This window comes from Pagrus major, chromosome 3 (genome assembly GCF_040436345.1).
Source record: "Pagrus major chromosome 3, Pma_NU_1.0".
NCBI lineage: Eukaryota > Metazoa > Chordata > Actinopteri > Spariformes > Sparidae > Pagrus > Pagrus major.
In genome coordinates this window covers 9,424,062-9,444,685 of record NC_133217.1, presented here as the reverse complement: position 1 = coordinate 9,444,685, position 20,624 = coordinate 9,424,062, and the positions used below count along the sequence as shown (strand labels likewise).

At 41.1% G+C, this 20,624-nt stretch overlaps 2 protein-coding genes across 4 annotated transcripts in view; one reads left to right on the top strand and one right to left on the bottom strand.

Annotated features, from left to right (window-relative positions):
* Nucleotides 1–20,624, bottom strand: part of LOC140994028 (uncharacterized) — a 31,714-nt gene that overhangs the window by 5,285 nt on the left and 5,805 nt on the right. Inside the window, exons 1-6 of one of the 3 annotated variants that reach the window (XM_073463603.1) lie at nucleotides 12,544–12,621; nucleotides 12,230–12,454; nucleotides 10,894–11,416; nucleotides 10,190–10,239; nucleotides 9,419–9,552; nucleotides 8,057–8,701 (exon numbers count right to left, since the gene is read on the bottom strand). In XM_073463603.1, coding sequence (XP_073319704.1) covers nucleotides 8,535–8,701; nucleotides 9,419–9,552; nucleotides 10,190–10,239; nucleotides 10,894–11,376 — 834 coding nt within the window. In that variant the 5' untranslated portion in view covers nucleotides 11,377–11,416; nucleotides 12,230–12,454; nucleotides 12,544–12,621 and the 3' untranslated portion in view covers nucleotides 8,057–8,534. Of the gene's footprint in view, nucleotides 1–8,056; nucleotides 8,702–9,418; nucleotides 9,553–10,189; nucleotides 10,240–10,893; nucleotides 11,417–12,229; nucleotides 12,455–12,543; nucleotides 12,622–20,624 lie in introns of those variants that run through there. The other 2 variants (XM_073463602.1, XM_073463601.1) reach the window with 2 other exon arrangements.
* bag6l (BCL2 associated athanogene 6, like) overlaps nucleotides 13,096–20,624 on the top strand; it is a 79,554-nt gene continuing 72,025 nt past the window's right edge. The window contains exons 1-6 of the mRNA XM_073463599.1: nucleotides 13,096–13,379; nucleotides 13,560–13,649; nucleotides 13,740–13,857; nucleotides 15,746–15,972; nucleotides 16,049–16,120; nucleotides 16,246–16,368. Of these exons, the coding sequence (XP_073319700.1) occupies nucleotides 13,572–13,649; nucleotides 13,740–13,857; nucleotides 15,746–15,972; nucleotides 16,049–16,120; nucleotides 16,246–16,368 (618 nt within the window). The 5' untranslated portion in view covers nucleotides 13,096–13,379; nucleotides 13,560–13,571. The remainder of the gene's footprint in view (nucleotides 13,380–13,559; nucleotides 13,650–13,739; nucleotides 13,858–15,745; nucleotides 15,973–16,048; nucleotides 16,121–16,245; nucleotides 16,369–20,624) is intronic.

The window sequence follows — 20,624 nt, the reverse complement described above, 5'->3', positions numbered from 1 at the left end:
TAATTGTAAAAACTTGGCACACACCCATCTTCTCTACTCGAACTGACTGCTAGGCTTTAAGCCAAGACTTGTTTTTAATATGGAGTTTCAAACTGCTGACAAATACATGTACAACATGTCACAGTTCACACATTCACACACTGCATATTAGCATGGCAGTGATAAGGAGGCCAAGTGACTGTACTGTTTGCAGAGTGCTGAGGTTGAGTCGTCTGCACACTACAGTCACAGCAAAGAGGAACCAAACGTGAGTGTTAGGAATTTGTCAGGAGAAAGTTGAAACGCTCCTCCTGTTTGAGTATGACAATGACTATTTATATTCAGAGTCATTTCAAATATTCATGGCAATGGAAACCCCTGGCTTTGGGCTGAGAGCCAAATCATGGACAGGGAGGTCATCATGATGACCCTGATGAAAGCCACAAGCCAGAGTGTGTTGGTCTGACATAATATACGTTATGCACGATATGGATTTTTTTCTGCCGATACCAATAATTACCTGCCTCTCATGGCCAATACCGATAAAATAACAATAATTACACATTTTTATGTTTAAAAAATACATAACCTGTAGTTTATGCACACCTGTGTGTAAAGGCTCAGACGTAGTGAGCAAAGATGGTAGATTTAATATTCCACAGCTGTGATAAGATTTTTTGTATTAACTTGAAGACTTTTCCCTCCCCTCTAAACGCTTACAGTGATGTCTCCTTTCTGTAAAAAAATTTAAAAAACGTCCACACCAGCAACGACATGCGTGTCTCGTCTACAAAGCGTGGCTCTACACAGGAGCAGCAGTTCGACGTCATGAGCATGACGACAGAGTTTTTGTTGTTGTTCTTCTCTGTGTTTACTGGCTGCACACAAAACAACTTTAAAGGTGCATACCGCACCTACTGTGTGTAGATGCTGCACTACTGCTGATTACCGATAATGCACATTTTCTATTATTGGGCTAATAATTTATCAGTCCGATATATATCATGCATCCCTACATAATATTGTTCTATGTTTTTTTAGTTAGTTAATTTAGTTCAGATGTGCATGTTGCTTTCAGGGTGAATTGTAATAATTGGCGAGCCTCTTACTTTTCATCCTGCACAATCAACAACATTGTCCAACACTTTGATTTGTGACCAAATACCTGCAAAACTAACTAGATTAACATCATCTGTGGCAGTAGGTCTTGTTTAGTACTAATTAGCAAATGTTAGCATGCTAGCAAGCTAAGCTAAGATGTGTTAGCATTTAGGCTGCCAATATGCTTGTCAGATGGCCAAGTAGCTTTGGACACCACCTCCCCTCCAACAGAGGACCATACCAGTGTACTAGTAAGTACAATCGTGTAAACTGCCAGTTTTCAAACATACATCAGTGGTTTTGATTACTGAATGTGTTTTTTCTATCTTCATTTGCTTCTGTTCACTAACATACAGTATGAAAATCAGCATGTAGAGACATAAATACTTGCTTGAACATAATTTCTGTTTTTATTGTGGTCAAAGCCTCATCCAGACTGTATTAGTATTGCAGGAGAATATGAGGTGATAAAATATTCTCTTCCTCTCTAATTAGCTGCATCATAGTGAAGTGCATTTTAGTCACTACTGAATCACATTACCTGGTCTGTGAATAGACAACACATTCCCCAGCTTACTGCCCATAACATCAGATAGAGGAGGGTGAGCTCACATTACAGTATCATTTGTGGGATCTGGTTCTGCTAATGGCTTTTCCTTTTTCTTTCTTTGCCTCCAGTTAGGACTGTATGTCACTGTAAAGGCTTCATATCCATCTGGTCAGAAAAAGCCTTTTCCAATTCTTCCATTACAATCAGCTGATAGAATTCAATCACAAGACAAAGAGCACTCAACCTACAAGGACACAGAGATACACCCCAAATCTCGGCTGTCCAGAAGTCCAATCTAGTTGATTGTCTGGACATGATTGATGGGGCTGGAGTCATTGGTATTTACATTTACATTTAGGACATTTAGCAGACGCTTTTGTCCAAAGCGACTTACAATGCTATGCGGGGTCGAGGTGAAGTCTGAACAAGTGAGTCTTGAGTCTTTTGCGGAAGATGGCGAGTGAATCTGCTGTCCTGACATTGGTCGGGTGTTCGTTCCACCACTGAGGCGCCAGAACAGAGAAGAGTCGTGACTTCGCTGAGCGACCTTTGTTTGCTCTCAGCGATGGCGGTACCAGCTGGCCAGCCCATGTAGTGGAGTGAAGTGCTCGCGCTGGGGCATGTGGTCTGACCAGTGTTTGGAGGTAGATGGGTGCAGTTCCGTTGACACCCTTGAAGGCCAGTACCATCGTCTTGAATCGGATCCGGGCTGCAACAGGAAGCCAGTGGAGGTCATGGAGGGGGGGGTTCACATGGGAGAATTTGGGTAGATTGAAAACAAGGTGCACTGCAGCATTCTGGATACGCTGCAATGGTTTAGTCGCAGAGGCTGGGAGTCCAGCCAAGAGCGAGTTGCAGTAGTCCAGACAGGAGATGACCAGTGCTTGGACCAGGAGTTGCGTTGTGTCCTTTGTGAGGAAAGACCGGATCCTGCAGATGTTGTAGAGGGCAAAACTGCAGGATCGGGCCACAGCAGTGATGTTGTGGGTGCAGTATAGTCTGTCATCGAGGATTATGCCCAGGTTCCTCGCAGTCAATGAGGAGGGGTGAGGAGGGAAGACAACATGGAGAATAGTTTCCTGGGGTTGGAGGCAGAGGAGTTGATCTTTGATCGTTGATCTCATCAAAAAAAAATCACGTCATCAGGATGATGTGTAATCAGGATGATGACTGTGATGATGATCAGAAATCAGGATGATGATCAGAAATCAGGATGATGATCGTGCTGGTCGGAAGGTGAGGGGACAGAGAGTGTTGTCTGTCTAAAGAGGAGGAGAGGGAGGATAACAAGAATTGTTCTATGGATGGTACATACAGTTGAGGAGAGAGTGGAGGGAGAGGGATTTCAGGTTGCGGCAGGTGACCGTGTGTAGGGGCGAGGGAGGTGGTGGACTTCAAGGGAAGAGAGACAGATACAAAGTGGTGGTCGGACACAGTGAGCGGGGTAACAGAGAGTGCCGAGGTACTACAGGACCTTGTGAAGACAAGGTCAAGTTGGTTCCCAGCCCGGTGGGTGAGTGGAGAGGGGGAGAGTGTGAGGTCAATGAATTCAGATGAGTGCAGCTTCTCTGGGTGGATGTTGAAGGCACCTAGGACAACGAGTGGTGTGCCATGGTCAGGGGAGCAGCTTAGGAGGGCGTCCATCTCATCAAAGAAGTCACAGAGAGGACCGGGAGGGCGAATGATCACCACAATGTTGAGCTTGAAAGGAAGGGTGACAGAGACAGTGTGGAAATCAAATGCAGATCTGGGTAGGTGGTCCAGTGGAAGGACCTGGTAGGACCACATGGGTGTGATGAGGAGTCCAGTTCCTCCTCCTCGACCTGTTAGTCTTGGGGAGTGTGAGAATGAGTAGGCAGTTGAGAGGGCAGCCGGAGTGGCAGTGTTTTCTGGGGTGATCCAGGTCTCTGTAAGGGCCTTGAAGTGTAGAGTCTGCAGGGAGGCATAGGCTGAAATGGTGTCCGCCTTTTTGGCTGCAGACTGGCAGTTCCATAGCCCCCCTAGTACTTCAAGTTCAGTACCGGTGAAGAATGTTGGGTAACAGAGATTGGCTGGGATACAGCTTTGACCAAATGGGTCTCTGTTGAAATCTTCTCTGATTTGATGTCCTGACTGGGATTGGGTAAGACTCATGGCTGCGATGGGGGGTGGACAGTGAGTTACTTGGACTCCCTCGATGGACTCCCGCAGAGAGACTCCCTAAGCCTTCATTTGGCTGTCCTGACGCTGTAGTGACTAGCCCATATGTGCTAGATTTACCTCATGCAGGGTGAGGTCTGCCCTGCAATCAAGCCTATTTACCACAGCAGAGTTGGCTGAAACTGGCTAATGACTACTCAGCATCAGCAGTTTCACAAGAATTCACACAAAAGGTATCTAGACAAGACTAAATATTTCAACTAACCCTCCACACAGAATGCCTAAACACTGGATCTACAAATACTTTCTGACTTACCAGCAGCAGTTTCACAGCTTCTTTCCGTTAGACAAAATGTAACTGGTATGCTTGGTCATTTTAAATTCTTTATCACTGAAATTATAAGTACAGTTGGCCAGTTACACCAGACATGATGACTGTGATGCATTACTTTAATGAGAATTACACTGATCTAGTATTTCAATAAGGCTGGGGAACTGGCAAGTCAAAGTAACAGAGACTGAGATATCCTGACAAGAATGTGTCAAGCTCCAAAAACACATTCCCCTTTCCCCTGCAACTTGATAGCATCTTTTGGTAGACATTGACATCTTTTAAAGGTCTTCACAGGTTGGATCTGATACAAAATTGAAGACCCAGTCCAATTTGATACAAGGATAATTTGTCACAATTCTAAAATGCAGGTGACCCGAACAGACCCAACTCTGGCAATGTAGCAAGATACTGACCTGACTAGACTGTATATTACTCACCATGACTAGTAAACTGACTATGACATGAAAAATCTGTGGAGTGCCCTTTTAAATTATAGCACTTTAACTCAAGAAAGTGCAAAGTCTCAGCAAGTTGTTCTTTTTCCTTTTTTTGAGAAGTTCAAAAAGATGTTTCACAGTGTTGTGTAGGAATAGCCGCTGCTCAGCTGCTCAGAGCCTCCAGTTCTGGAGGAGAGAGTCGGTGCAGACCTTCTGGAGGAATAAACACCCAGACTCACATCAGATTCTGCTCTGATCCGGAGCTGTTTACCGACAGGAGGAGAGCTCAGAGATTACTTTTTAAATTTGGGGATTAAAAAGTGGATTTATCTTCACTCCTGTTTATCAACCTGACTGCAGCAGTGATCCACAGAGGTGACCCTTCATTGTAGTGTTTCTGTTCTGAAATGTTGACTGCTGACTGGAGCTGGTTGGGAAATGCACTTTACTTCATTAACGTAACATTACAGAGAGGAGAGAGAGAACCAGAACCAGAGTCTCTGCTGAGTGCTGAGTTGAGTGATTGACCTGAATTCAAACACACAGACAAACACACCCACTTACAGCTAATGTACAGCAAAGTAATCTGGCTGTTTTGGGCAAATAAACACTCGTGTGAGTAACGTGGATAAACACAAATGATCCTGTGGTCAAACTCGCACCAGTAACACCAGTAAATATTCGCTTTGCTGGTGAACACACCACCTAACAACCACTATCACTGATGAAAATATATTTGACATGTTTACGGACAGAGTAATGGTATGCAAGTTATGTTAAGTCTCATTCGTTGACTTCCTCCCTCACTCTGACTCTCTCAGAAGCTATAGCGACAGGTGACCTACTGAAACACACCATTACCTTGAGTAAAACTGTGGATTTCTCTGGAAAGTACACACCTAAAAAAATATCTACAACAAAGTTCGAGTCATTTTTTAGACAACACATATTCTTACATTAGTTAGATAGTATTAGATAGTATATTTCCAAGTACATATTTGTAATAATTGAGCTACAAGATGCAGAAACACTGTAATCTCTAAAACAGTGAAGTGAATGCAAACATTTGTGGCATTCAAAATATCCTGTAGTGTTGTCTGTGTTATCGCAGGGTTTAATCAGGGCCTGCCCCAGTTTTGTTGATATGGGTTACAATGTCAGAATGCCATTAGATACTGGAGGACACTGGAATACACCAAGATAAGTGTTACTACCAGGAAACAGAGAAGTGATTAAGGAATCCACCTGATTCAACAGGGTTCCTCATCATGCAATATAACAACCAGAATCCTTGTTCTCAAACTGGATAGACTTTTAGAAATTAAAAAAATATCCGATTGAGTGGATCCGTGTAGCGATGTTAAACGGAGCTGGTGTTGACGCGATGACGTCAAGCGCCTAGCGACAAGCACATGCGCACTGAAGCAAAACGGTTGTCAACAACAATGGCCGACATGTACCGGGCTATCTATGTGTGCTTTGCACTTTTAGGTCTCATCTCAGCTCTACACATGAACCTAACGTTGTTGCAACAACTCCACTTCAGCGTTGGTCCACACAAAAGATTCTATTTTCGTTTTCTTCGCCATAACTTCTTACCCTAACTTCCGCCGTTTGACTGCTTCTTCTGGACCGTTTGACTGCGCATGCTCATAATGTTCTTCTTCTGTGGTGTTTTACATTTTGCTAATCGCCACCTATCGGCTGGGCATAGCATTGCAGGCTTCAGAAAATATCCGCTTAAAAAAATATCCATATACGTGTAGTCCAGGCCTTAGACAGACTCTGTTGTAGCAGTGATTTATAACAGCTGTTTACCATCTGTTCTATTCATAGAAGCAGTACGGTCAGGGGAAGTGCTGCTCTTTTGGCTTTATTGCACAGCACACAGTAACCAATGACGTCGGCTCAGATGTCAACATCATTGCAGCAACATGTGAGTTCAGATAAAAGCAGGAGGGAACTTGAGACAGATTTGACTTTTAGTTGCACAAACATTTCTCCAAGGCAGAGATGGTTGGTCAGTTAAATGTCAGGGTGTAGAGTTCAAGTCAGACCACCAAGAGGTAAAGGAAGAGCTATCATCTAACATCAGGTGACCGTAAGCTGTGGAGTTTTTATTGCTATAAAGGAAATGCTTTATTTGTATCCTTACAGGCTTATTTGTACATATGCTGAATTTATTTCCTACCTCATAAAGAATTTGCAAAGCCTTATTGTGTGTTTTAAAGTCTGGATCATTTACATAATCTTTGTCTTCCTCTCCTGTTTTGTTGGCATATTGCTATTTTATGTCATTATTTCCATTAATTGTTTCCGCCCTTGGAATGTGTATATTGTCACCAGCAGAACACGTAATACAAACACTCATCTAAACACTGCTCTACAGCACCATCAGTGGTCCAAAACTCTGGTCTATTTAACATCGTGTAACCTAGAAGACTTGTGACAAACTGACACAGAGTAAGAGGTCAAAGCTCTGACAGCAGTGGAAGTAATAATGATTGTCTTGTTGATGGAACTACAGAAAAGCTCATACTGTCCACAAAAAGCAAAAAGTCCATCCTCTAAGCATGGCAATCTATTCATTAGATTTTAATATTTCTTCACTAGGTAAAAATCACCTGATGGTGGTGCTACAAGAAAGGTCTGGGGTCAACAAACCATCATCCTTTTGACCATAAATACAGCTTAACATCAGTAAGAAAGAATCTTTCATTTCAATCTACTCCATCACTTCCACTTTCCCACGCTGTCAAAATCACATGCATTCACTTCTGACAGCACCATATCTGGCCAATGACTTTCTGCCAACATTCCTCTGATGCTGTTTTTTAAAGGAGCGGCTCACCTCAAAATGAAGATGTAGTCTTTATCTCCTCCCTCCATGTTGATGAAAGTCAGGTAAAGTCTCGTAGTCCACAAAACATTTTTGGAGCTTCTCACTAAAACAGTGTTGCAGCATTCTGCTAAAAAACTGAAGTAGTTTTAAAAACATAAAAAAAAAACGAAAAAAAAAACATAAAATGGCTCCATACAGCTCGTCTCCAAACCTCCAGAAGTTTCCAAATTGATTTGCAAAGACTTTATTCACACCCTTGACACAAAGTCAAGCTCCTGCACCCACATCAGACAGAGTTTTCCATTCAAAATTTTGGCTTAAAAAAGGGTGTAAATAATGTCTTTTCAAATCAATTTGGGATCTCGGGGTTTCTGGATTTAAAATCAAGTCTCCAGCTACTTCAGTTGTTTAGCAGAATGCTGCAACGCTATTTACTGTGAAGCTCCATAAATGTTTTGTGGACTTCGAGACTTCACCTATCTTTCCATCAGCATGGAGGGAGGAGATGATGAACCAAGAGTAATGCATAATTTTATTCAAGGTAACGGTGCCTTTCATTTGTTGATAAAGTCAGAGAGTGAGGAAGGAAGTGGGCAAATGAGACTAAACTTAAAGTGAATAAAACTGTAAAACATTACCGCATCAGCGAACATTTGTGCCTCAGTCATGTCAGATAGATTTTCATTACCAACGGTGGTTGTTTAATGGTGTGTTCAGGACCAGCAAAGTGCATTTGACTGCGGAACAATTCATAAAGTACACTTCCCCATCAGCTCGAGTTGGCAGTCAACATTACAGTACAAGGAACAAGATAATTCACAATAATTGTAAAATGAAAGCTTGTAAACGCCATGCTACACAAATTACAGAACATATATACAGTTATTAATATAGAAATATAAATAAACACATGGTGCATCTTTTGAATCTGTGTCAGGGTGTCTGTAAGCAGCAGTGACAAGTGATGTTGTGGTGGAGACAGGTCTCTGTGGGCACAAGACTCTCTAATTTCATGTTGTTTGTCCAGCCTGAGTCCCATTTTATCCATTTCCTTTTACTGTGACCAGACATTAGCCATGAGCAGCCTGAAACCAAGCTGGATTAGCATGGCTCTTATCCCGGCTCTCTTCCTCTCTGGGGTGGTCGGGCCAGTCAGGCTAGATGCTTGAAAGACTCCTTGGGCTGTGATGGTCTCAAGGTCTGCTGCTCTTGGTCCAAAACACCTGCTTTCTTCTCCAATGATGCCATGGGCAGTACGTGTTTCAGCAATAAAGCTGATAATTTGGAAGAGCTACCGGTCGCAGAATCTTCATGCACCGCTGTTGCCATAGCAAAATAGACAATGGAGGTCACCACCACGGATCACTGGATCAGGTTGATAAACAGGAGTGAAAATAACTACATTTTTTAATCCTTTAAGTTAAAAAGTCATCTCAGTCATCTGAGCACTTCCTCTAATTGGTAAACAGCTCTGGATCACAACAGACTCTGGGTGTTTATTACTCCTGAAGGTCTGGCACTGCACCTGACTCTCTCCTACAGAGATGGCTGGCTCTGAGCAGCTGAGCAGTGGCTATGCCCCCCTGCTCCGAGGCTCTACCCACACAACACTAAATGTCACACAAATGTCTTGGGTTTTGTTTTGATTGAGACACCCATAGCAGCAGCAATTAAATATCACTACACATCTGACATTGTCTTTCAGACCTATAATTGTACCTCAATAAATATTGTTGTATTCTTTAATTGATAGGTCCTTTTTAACATGTCCAAAATACATGTCCGAAATATTTTCACGAGCATGAATCACCAATCTCTGGAGCAAGGAGTATGATGAGCTGAGAGACAGACCTATCAGCTGACAACTTCAGGCCGCACTTCTCATAGGGCAAAAGTGCAATTGAGAAAATCTATGGGTTTAAACAGTATGTTTACCTAGTTCCAGACCTCTTTATCGCCACCATTTTTTCTGCTTTGTTCAGTGATTCTAATGGAAAATAATCCAGTTAATACATTTGCACCAAAAAAATACTCACTTTGGCTGGCCAGCAGGGAGTTCAGGGACTCGGCCCATTTTTCTAGCTCTTCTCGACTAATCTTTCTCTTCTTACTGTGGCCAACCTGACTCCACTGACGCATGAAGTGCAGGCGAGACCTCCTCTCTGTAGTACTGTGGACCAGCATCACATAAGGACAGGGAGAGGCAGTAGGCAGCAGTCAAAGAAGATCAGACCAAAAGACACTGCTATCATCACATCTCCAGTTCTCAAAAGGACAAAGGTAAGATTAAAAACAACTGACTCGCCTTCCAAATCAAATGACATCCAATGTTTGTCTACGAACAGTAAATTAAATGTCTTGTTATTTTGTTATTTTTGTTGTTATTTTGATATAATCTACAGTCATGGTCAAAAGTTTCCATCCACTCATAAAGAACTGGTGTATATCATAGCAGTCTTGAGTTCCAATGATTTCTACAGCTCTGATGTTTCTGTGATGAATGAGTGGAACACAAACTACTTTGTCACGAAAGACAATTTGATTCACACAACTTTCTGTATTCAACAAATTGGCCATTCTAGTTACTGTATGTATATTTTTGAGCCAGCAGATTTGGTCACATTTTAAGAAGACCTATAATAAATTCATCACTGAACCAAACTTCATGAATGTCATTGTTTTCATCACAGTAACATGAGAGCTGTAGAAATCATTGGAACTGAAGGCTGCCATGATATACATGTTTTTAGACCACGACTGTATATGTGAGTTAGTAACAATTAACAGAAAATAAATGTGATTCTTACCTGTCTTTTTGTTCTGTGTTGAAGAGGTTGGAATTTGAGGAATGAGGGCTCTGAAACAGAAACCACAAAGTTAACCGGAGCTCGTCCACCTGTTCCACTCACTAAAATCCCAATAAAGCAGCTTTCAGTATGAATCTTTCCAAATTTTGCTGTGACATAGAACTTCCTTCAAATCTCGTACAGTGGAATATGGCAGAACAGTCATCTGAAAGTGGTTGTTTGTAATGATGAACCCATAGAGAATTCAATCATCAACTCTGCAGGTGCCCTCCAGTCCACAACTTGACTTGTCTTTCAAAAAAATATAAACCTTTTACGCCCTCAATGTTGTGTCATTGTTTGTTTCATGGTATCAAATATCATACAAATACTGTATCAAAGTTAGACATTTCAGAATCGTGTATGCATTTATGTCTGCACCATGTCTGCATTTACTCTACTCCAAGTTATCATTGCATTGTCATGTAGAATAGTCTTTTTTTTTACTTGCTCAAACAGGTTTCAGTAAGTCACTGCAAGTCCAGTTTTAGAGCATACTGAAATAAACAGACACCAAATGGCTAAAAAGTGTGTTTGGTAAGATGTGTCCCTAATGGGCTACAGTACAGTAGAAATCTTTGATAACCTGAAATTAGCTTTAGGACTTTTTAAGAAGCTGCCGAATGCTGCTCTACAGTGTGGACTGAAATGTAACTGTGTCCCACCTGTCCAAACAGACTCTTGAGGTGCAGTTTAGCAGATGACAGTTTGGGTCTATGGTGGTGCCTGTGCTGGGATTTGAAAAGGAATGAGTTGGAGGAGGATGAAGGGGACGGGGGAGGCAGGTCATCTCGCTCCATGCTCTCCGTGCTGCCCTGGGTGGCCGGGGCCAGCTGACTGTCACTGTAGGCCCTGCAGCCTTCACTGATGACACACACTCCGAGGTGGCTCTTCTCCAGAGAACTCAGGTTCTCTACGCTGACGCTGTGCTCCTTGGTCAGCTCCTTCCTCCTCTGCTCACCGGGGCTCCCTCTGGGCTCCAGGATGGTGGGAGTGGCTGACCTCCCGTCCAGCTTATCCACCTCCACGTGAGGTGTGTAAGTGCCTGATCCCCGGTTCTGCTCAAAATCTGGGTTCTTCATCGCCATCCTCTTCCATGGGAGGAAGTCAAGATCAAGGAGGGATCCCTCAGAGCTGAATCTACGCATGGTAGCTGTATGTGATGGAGAAGGGTAGGAAAAGGAAGTGCTACAAAAAGGTGAAAAAGACAAAAAAAGAAGAGAAATTAAGTAAAAGGGTTAAGAAGAGATGAGAGCAGTGAAGAGCTGCAGTGAAGCACAGCCTGTTAAATAGAGCAGAGGCAATGCATTTGAAAAGAAAAATGGGTCACTGACAATTAACTGCTTCACATTACCGTTTATACTCACTCGAGAACCAACATCCCAAATAAAACATTAGAACAGCCCTTTAACCTCTCTTAAAATATGCACACACTCAAGGTGAAATCACTGATGCAAGTGCTGATTATTCAGGATCAAACAGAACTGTCCATAAACCTTTCACCTTCATCTTCATTTAAAAGGTTCAAGAATTTAAAAGGCATAGAATTAAGGGATTCTGTTTCCCCAGTTGTACCACTGACACACACAGACACAAGCAAAGTGCTGTGTTTTTACTGTCAAATCAGCATCCAATAACTATAGAAGCCGAGAAAATGCAGATGACATGTGAGAAATTATTCTTCATAAAAAAATAATGGTGAGTCAAAAGTTTGAGATTTTCTATCACAAATGCTAAGTGAAAATAAAACATAAGAGTTGTCACTGTTAGCACTAAGCTGACAGGCAAACTGTCAATAAGGAAGTGGTCCCGAACGCTTCCACTGTGCCATTTTAAATCGTGTCTTGATGATAGTGTCTTGTAAATACATGACATCCAGCCAATATAGACCTTTGCCCACGTCTGCCCTGTGAAGAAGAGCAGCTGGCTGATACTTGAACTAATCAAGGCATTCTGAGGCCGACGCTCAACTAAGGTTACTTAACACTAGTGTATGTTTACCTCTTCGTCCAGCAGATATGAAGCTTTCCTCAGTGTCGCTTAAGGCTGCAGGTCTTATGAACAACATGGGCAAGAACCGAAGGTTCAGCGATGTCGACCTCAGACCCCCAAAGAAAGAAATCCAACGTGCGTCGCTCCCGCTGCTGCTGCTATCTCAGGACTTGTTCTTGGCTCAGTGAGCGGCACACACTCACTCAGACCTGCCTCCTGCCACAGCACTAATATCTGAGCAAACACACGGAATCAGAGAAGACACAAATCAGGGAAAGTTCCATGAAGTTCACCGCTGTGACACCTGAACTACCCAGACAGACCTCGTCAGGACTGCTGCCGCCACACCTTCACTTCTGTCTGAACTTGTCCGTCAGACTGGAGCGAGACGTAGAGAAGAGCCGCCCGAAGACACACACACACACACGCACGCACGCACGCACGCACACACACACACACACACACACTTTGTGTAAACACAAATACAATTAGAAAATACTATCCATCCTATGACTGCAAATTCTACCATTACAACGACCAATAATACAAAATGCTACATAATAAGAATTGAAATAATATGAATAATAATAATAAGAATAAGAACAATATAAAGAATTGAAATACTATTCAGAAGAAGAAGAGGAAGAATAATAATGAATGAATGAATATTTAGTATATTTTTTTACTTTTCTGTACATAGAACAGATATTATACAGATGTTGAGGTGACAGTAGAAATAATTGACATGTACATATGTTCAAACACTTTATAAATGAACTCAACACTTTGCCAAAGCGACAGCTACCAAAACACAAAAGCGCTCAGGCATGGAACAGACGCTTCTCTTTACGTCATTGGGGTCCTTTGACGTTGCATTCAGATCCGTGTTTATTTGGAAAAATTAAGCTAGTTGGCTAACGGATAAACCTGACTGCGCCCAGTCAGAGTTTAGTAAGGGATACAGTCTCCCAGGCTGTAGTGTACATTGGCAGACTTTAAATCAGAAGCAATACCTCTGACTGGGTTTTCGCTGAACGTGGGCAAACATCTCCCCAGGGGAGATAAGCTAGTTAGCACTGTTAGCCTCCCGGTAACTTGGGTTAGCTTACGTTAGTTAGCTGGCTAATAATAACAAGGCTCTGGAGCTGTCTGTAACCAGGTACTGCCTGATTAATTTAGCACATCAATTAGTTTGACTGCATATAAGGTCACTAGCTTTCTGACGTAGCTGCAGCTTGGTTCTTCTGTCCCCCAGCCCTCATATTTAATGATAAACCCTAATGCACATAAGGATGTGGCTGGTGCTTAATTAACAGCTATAATTGTTGTATTACTTCAGTCATTCTGGAATATGGAATCCAGCGGCATGATTGAAGTCACTGTGAAGACTCTGGACTCCCAGACCAGGAGCTATAAAGTCAGAGGCGAGGTAATGCTCTTACTGCAAATACTGCTCTATGTCGACTCCTCCTCTCCTCCCACTTCAATGACAGTTAGTGTATTTTGTGTTGTCCCCCAGCTGACAGTGAAGCAGTTCAAGGAGCACATAGCATCATCAGTGGAGATCCCCGTAGACAAGCAGAGGCTCATCTACCAGGGCAGAGTGCTGCAGGATGACAGAACGCTGACTGAATACAGTGAGTAAATGACACCTGCTAACCTTCAGTACACACACACACACAGTGCACACAGTGGAGCAGCATGGTTTGGGATGAACAGGGAATGTGTTTTTTTAACCTACAAAGGATAGGTAAGTTGATAATTCACGTTACTTTTGATATATATATATATACACACTATGATATATTCTGTGCAGAGCTCATTCAAATAGCTTTACCACAACTCTAAATATGAAGTGAAACTAAAGTTAAAATTATATTTTTTATTGCAGTCTTTCTCAAAAACAGAATGGAAGAAATGAAAAAAATCTGTTGCTACATTGCATTGAAGTCACTGCAGGAACAGAGCCATCATTAATATAATTAGTTCCACTCGATGTTTTTGCCTCCTGTAATAGGTCAAAATGTTCAAAAGAAACAAAAAGTGCATGATGTTAACAAGACTATCAAGTATTATTCAGAAACAAAACAACAGGTAAAGTACAGGAGGGACACACTTTCATCTGGGAGAGAAAAACAGAGGATACTTATCAAGCAAATACCTCTGGAATCAAACATATGACCAACTCTATCTTGCTGTATCTCACTCTGGATTTCACTAGCAAGGATGCATTTGTAAAAGGAAAAAAAATCATGTAATGTCTTTTAAAATTCAAACTTCAAATATAGCATAAATAGCTTTGGCTACTAAAGTTAATGAAAGCAGTTTTTATTTTTTTTATTTTACCAGAAAATCCCAGTGAGGTTAGAATGGTAAACTGATTGAATCTATATAGCGCTTTTCTAGGCTTAGCAACCACTTAAAGCAACACAAGTCAGCATTCACCCATTCACCATAGCAGCTACCATGAAGGCGCCACCTGTTCATCAGGAGCAATAACCATTCATACAATCTCACACCGATGGAAGAGCCGGGGTCAATTTGGGGTTCAGTATCTTGTCCAAGGTCACTTTGACATGTAGAATTGAGGGATTGGGGGATTCAACCAGCGACTCTCCGATTGGTGGACTTATCTTTTTAATAACAAGATGCTACTGTTCATGCTGGCTCTGGTTTGATTTTATCCCTTGGAGCAGCTCTGTGATCCAGCCCTGAACTGCAGTGTCCTTTTGGAGCCTTTGTAAAACGAATCCTTAATGATTAATTCAACACTGAATGTCTTCTGTGATTATTAATCAGTTTTTCAGTGTTGCAGACAGTTATTGCTGTTGTCCAACGTCCACAAGCCGTCCATGATACCTTGGGTTGGGTCTGTCGACCAATCAAAGGCTGTGTTACTGACATGTCAACCAAAGCTCTGATCTGAAATGTATTGTCTTTAGGCAGGAGATGGAGGAGCTTGGCAAAAATTGAGCTTTTTGAATCTGATTGCTAGGTGTAATGCTTAAGTTAGAATAGTTCCAGTCATGTAATTGTTAAGTGTTAATGACATGTTTGTATGTTGATAAATTATGGTAATTGTCCAAATCCTTGTTGATTTTATTACTTTTTAAGGGCTACATTTTTCATTTGGGACAAGTACATTTGGCTATCGGGCAGGTAAAACATTTCAGCCACTTGCCTGAGACTTAATGTCAAGCTCTGTATTATATTCTCTATAAGGTGGAAAACCAGCTGTGCTCTGGAGCTCGAGTGTCATGACTAAAATACTAATGGCTCTTTTTTGTTGATTCATTATGTACTTATTTTGTGTGGTAGTGTATTGCTGCTGCCATGTAGTGGGTCTATGAAATGTCCAAATAATGATGCAAGAAACGCATTACTTTTACCTGAATAAAAACAACCCTATGAAAAATGTCAAAGAGAGTTCATTTTGTGTATAAATTGAAAATTGCAGTAAATGGTCATGGTCAGTGACTGTTTTGACAGGATATGATGATGTCCATCCTTTTGTTTCTCCCTCAGATGTAGATGGGAAGGTAATCCACCTGGTAGAGCGTGCCCCACCTCAGACGAGCATATCTGGTTCTGGAGGTGCAGGTACTCCTACCGCGGGAGCAGAGGGTGGAAGCAGCAGCAGCCACGTCTCCACCTCCTCCCAGGGTACACCACATGACCGCAATGGCAACAGTTACGTTATGTTGGGGACCTTCAACCTGCCTGTCAACATAATGGACCCTCAGCAGATACAGGTGGGGATGCTGCATTGTATTTTTCTGAAAGGGAGAAGAGATTGATGCTTTGTGACAGCTGGAATTTGTTTTGTAGATGTCTGTTCAGCAGATGATGGCTGGAGTTGGTGAGGCTGGAAGGAATGCCAGGGTCAGCACCAGCTCTGGGGTAAATGCTCATTGTTCACCTATCTTCATTTGATCAATATTTTCAGAACTGAATTCAAGTTTAATTTCATTTTTATTCCTTCAGTCTCACTCTTCTGTAAAGCTGACAGATGTTTGTATGTATAGAACAATGGCTCAGTGGACGTGCAGATCAACTTGGACCAGTCAATGCAGAGTGAGCCCAGGATGAGGCTGCAGCTGGCTGAGAACCTGCTCAGAGATGCTTGCTCTTTGATCCACAGGTTGGAGGTACAGTACATATGCCACTTCTGGTACACAGGCTGTTTTTAAAGCTTGATAGCATTGTATGGGCAGAACTATATATTTTTGAATTTGTATTGTGTTATTTGAATAATTGCATTGAAAAAGTGAATCTGAATACCTTTACATGAAATTTGTATTTGTACCATGAGGGGGTGTACTTGGTCCACAACAGTGTTTGGATGGGGGGTGTGTGTCAAGTGGCATCCACATGAATGCCAGCACCCAAGGTTTCCCAACAGAACATTGTATTGTAACCAGATGATCAGTGTTCGTCTGTTAGTGGTTTTAATGTTGTCGTTGATCTGTGTATACTCCCACATTCAGGCCTCATCTTTCAGATTCAGTTTTTGCAATTGAATTTCAGTTTACTCTGGAAGAGCAATCAAGTGCAGATTCGCAGAATTCTTTATGACATATGTATTAGTCTCTAGGGTCAATGGGGGTGAAGTAAAATGAAAATTAATAAACATAGGTGCTGATTGGCTGAAAAGGAGTTTTGTTTGTTTTCTTGGTCTTTCCTTTTAATATGTTATTTTTTTTTTTAATTTTTGCAGTATAGTTCCCATAATGCATTGGGTGATGTAAACAGGAGTGGAGTCAGTGAATTAGTTGTGGATTACAGATGAACCCCATTTTTTTTTTTCCAGCCAAACATTGGTAATTATAATACTCAAGAATCAGTATTACTAAGAGAGGAAAAAATCTTGTTAAGTGTAGGTATTTGACAAAAAAAGTCTAGAAAAGTTAAGAATGAAGTACTCTTACATGTTTATTTTAACAATTTGTCATTGTAAACCCAGTGAATACAGTCTGTCTTTCATATATCAAAGGGGGTATGTGGATCACCTTAAACAGTAGGTTTCATCAATATGCACCTTAGTATTACATAATTTAAAGCAACACTAGGTAGTTTGGACTCATTACTACCCCCAGCTGGTTGAGAAGCGCAATTATCTGTTACCCGTGTCGTAAATACTGTCGCTGTATGAGCATCCCTGGGGAAAATGAATACACGTGAATTTGTTGACGGAGCCGGCAAATCACGAAGCCTTGTTTGGAAACATGTCCACCGACAAGGTTTTTGATAACTAAAAAAATAAATAAATCAGAGTGCTTGTAGTAACCTGCCGCAATGCAGAACCTACATTGTACAACATGAGGGGAAAACTTCGACTGGCAGTGGGTCACAATCGTCTGAAAAAAGCCTCAATCGAGTGCCAACAACAAGCTAGATTCAGAGATAGCAGTTGGTAGTTTGTTAGCATATAGGCTGCACAGCACATTAGCATGCTAGAATTATTCTCATACCGAGTTGGTTATAATGATTGCACTGACTAAGTTACTTCCAAAACACGACGCTTGGGCATAAATGTGTTAAGTAACGTCTGAAAATATAACTATGTTTTCGGGAGTTACTAAATAGAATCACAAGTTGACGTTGTGTTTGGTGTAATAACTACAACCAACTCGGTACGACAACAGTAAGTAGCATGCTAACGTTACTGATAACAACAATCGCCTAACGTTACCTCCCGACCACACTGTTCAACAATTACGTTGATTATCTGCGTCAACTAAGGAATCTGCAACATTTCAAGACAAGACGTTCATAGTGTTTTAGTAAGTTAGTCATCCTTTACAGTCACTACATGAAAATGTGCAAGCTATCGAAATGGACAGCATTAGATTATCTCCCGGCTTTATTACGGTTATAAACTGTGGACAAATAGTGCCCCAATGAACACCACATAACAACAAATCAACTCAAAGTAAAAGTCAGTAAGATAATAAATATGTATATATGTAATATATACCCCCCTCAGGCTGGCCTCACCATTCATCCTATTAACCGTTTTTCTACCACTTAACTAAGTTTAGAAACATTATTTTAAGGTCGAAAAACTACCTAGTGTTGCTTTAAGATACTGAAATGAAATGAAACCAATTACACAGTATCAGATACATCAGGATACCATCCCTATCAGAGAGGTAGGGATGGGAATTAATAAGATAGTATTAGGTCTGCACAACTAATAGAAATAATATTGAAATCACAATATGGCCATGTTATAATATCCAAATTGCAGAAGCAGCAGCTTTTTGATAAAAGCCTAATGTGTGATAAAAAGCAGTATAATTAGTAATATATATAGTATTAGTACTAAAGAAGTACTGAAGTGCAGCAGAGATGTCCTGCCCAAAAAACCCTGTTTTCCCCATGTAAGAAAACTTTTTGAGCATAGACCCCAACAAATGTCCCGTCATCATCATTTTAAATTGCAAAACTGCAAAATTCTAATAATTACAGAAAGCTGGATAAGGACGGAGAACTAAATGTGTTTACAGGACATAAAGTTACATCTGAATGTGTTTATGGGGCATAAAAATGCTATTGATTCTCTCAAAGACAACACAGGACCTTTGCTATGTAAAAACAAAAAAAGTAATAATGGATGTCTGGGGTGAGGTGGGTGATGGGAAGCTTATGTGATAGGTAGCAAGCGATTATTTGAAGGGAGTGGTAGGTGCATTGTGTGCAGCAATTATGGTCCGTTTTTCCCACAATTCTATTGTGGTCAGCTGACAGTTAGATCATGAATTGGAATGCAAAGTCTTTTTCTTTTCTTAAAAAATGTCTTACTAATATGTAAAAGTCTCAAGCAGTAGACTAACATATGACTGCTAGGACCAGTACTTGAAGCATTTTCCTGGTGATTTTTAAGAAATGATGCCATTCCTTTTCATATTGTATCCCTACTAGGGATGTATATCTTCACCACTGAGGCCGATTCGATACGCATCTCGATACGCTGCCACCGATACGATACATTTACAATACACTGAAGCCCCCTGTCGATACGATGCGATACGATTCACTCCTGTTCACGATACAGTGTGATTCAAAAATGATTTGATAACGATATGACTTAATTATAAAAGGATTCGGTTCGATATGATGTGATCATTCGATACAGTTAGTTGCGGTACAAGAGTGTATTAGCCCACATCAGGTTTCTTACCTCAATAGCACAATTCTGCTTTACTCTCTGTATGAATTTGAGGGATGTATTTAATGTTTGGTTGTTTTTTATGGAGCAAACCAATAAATCCTATTTTTTTAAAAAAGACATAATTCAGTATGTACAGACAGAGCATTCAATTTTATTTATAATAAGTACTCCTTACTCCTAATTATGTTCTCTGTCTCTATAATTATACAAAATGTATAAAACTTCACAGTTGAACAGTTTCAGAAAGCAAAGTATTAACAATGTGCATAGTGCAAATAATATGACCAGCAACACATACTACTGTGTGCCAGACTGATGTGCTTGCTTCAGTTAGTTGACTGAATAGTGAACATAAATGGCTGTGTAATTCCATCTTACAAAGAATGAAAGTCAAATAACAATATCTTACAGACTCAAGTGTAAAAATGAAACTATAACTGGCAGCCAGTAACAGCTACTGTAAACAATACTCTCACCAAGGTGCTCAAATAGAGGTATGTCTTTCCAAAGTGCAATCTCCATAGTACTCCTGTGTACGAGGAGGAAAAAGTATTGGTGTAATTTCTATGAGTAATTGAACATGTAAATAAAATAACATTTCCCAACAAGTCTTTCTTAACTGCTCACAATGTAAGCAAAAAACATCAACTACTGGCAATCAAACGATGCTGTAAGTGCCATTTACTGCCAACACCTCACTTCACTGCATGATTTATCTCATATGGCTTAGTTTCAGGTTTTTCTTTAGAAATATTAACTGGTCTACATGTTCTGGGAGTAGCAGACTGCGCTGAGCAGTCACTATGTCACCAGTGGTACTGAACACTCGTTCTGAAGGAACGCTTGTTGCAGGGATGGACAAGTAGGCCAATTTGGACAGAAGAGGGAGAGCCACCTGCTCTTTCCACCACTGCAACACATCACCATGCAGATCTAAACAATCCCTCCCCCTGTTCTTGGCAGTTTCCTCCTTAGCTCTTTCTCTCGAACTCTTCTTCTGTGCTCTTTGAGTGGAGAAACCTCCAAACATCAGGTCCAATGCTGACTTCTTCATGGGAGGCTCTGGGTCATCATCTAGGTTGGAGAAGAGAAGAGAAGAACAATGTTATACAATTTTGCAAGAACAATATCATATCAATTTTCAAAACAACAAACTATTACAGATTGTAGTCCTAGGTTTCAATCAAAACAAACCTTTTTCCTCTTCTTCCTCCTCCTCTCTGTGGGAGC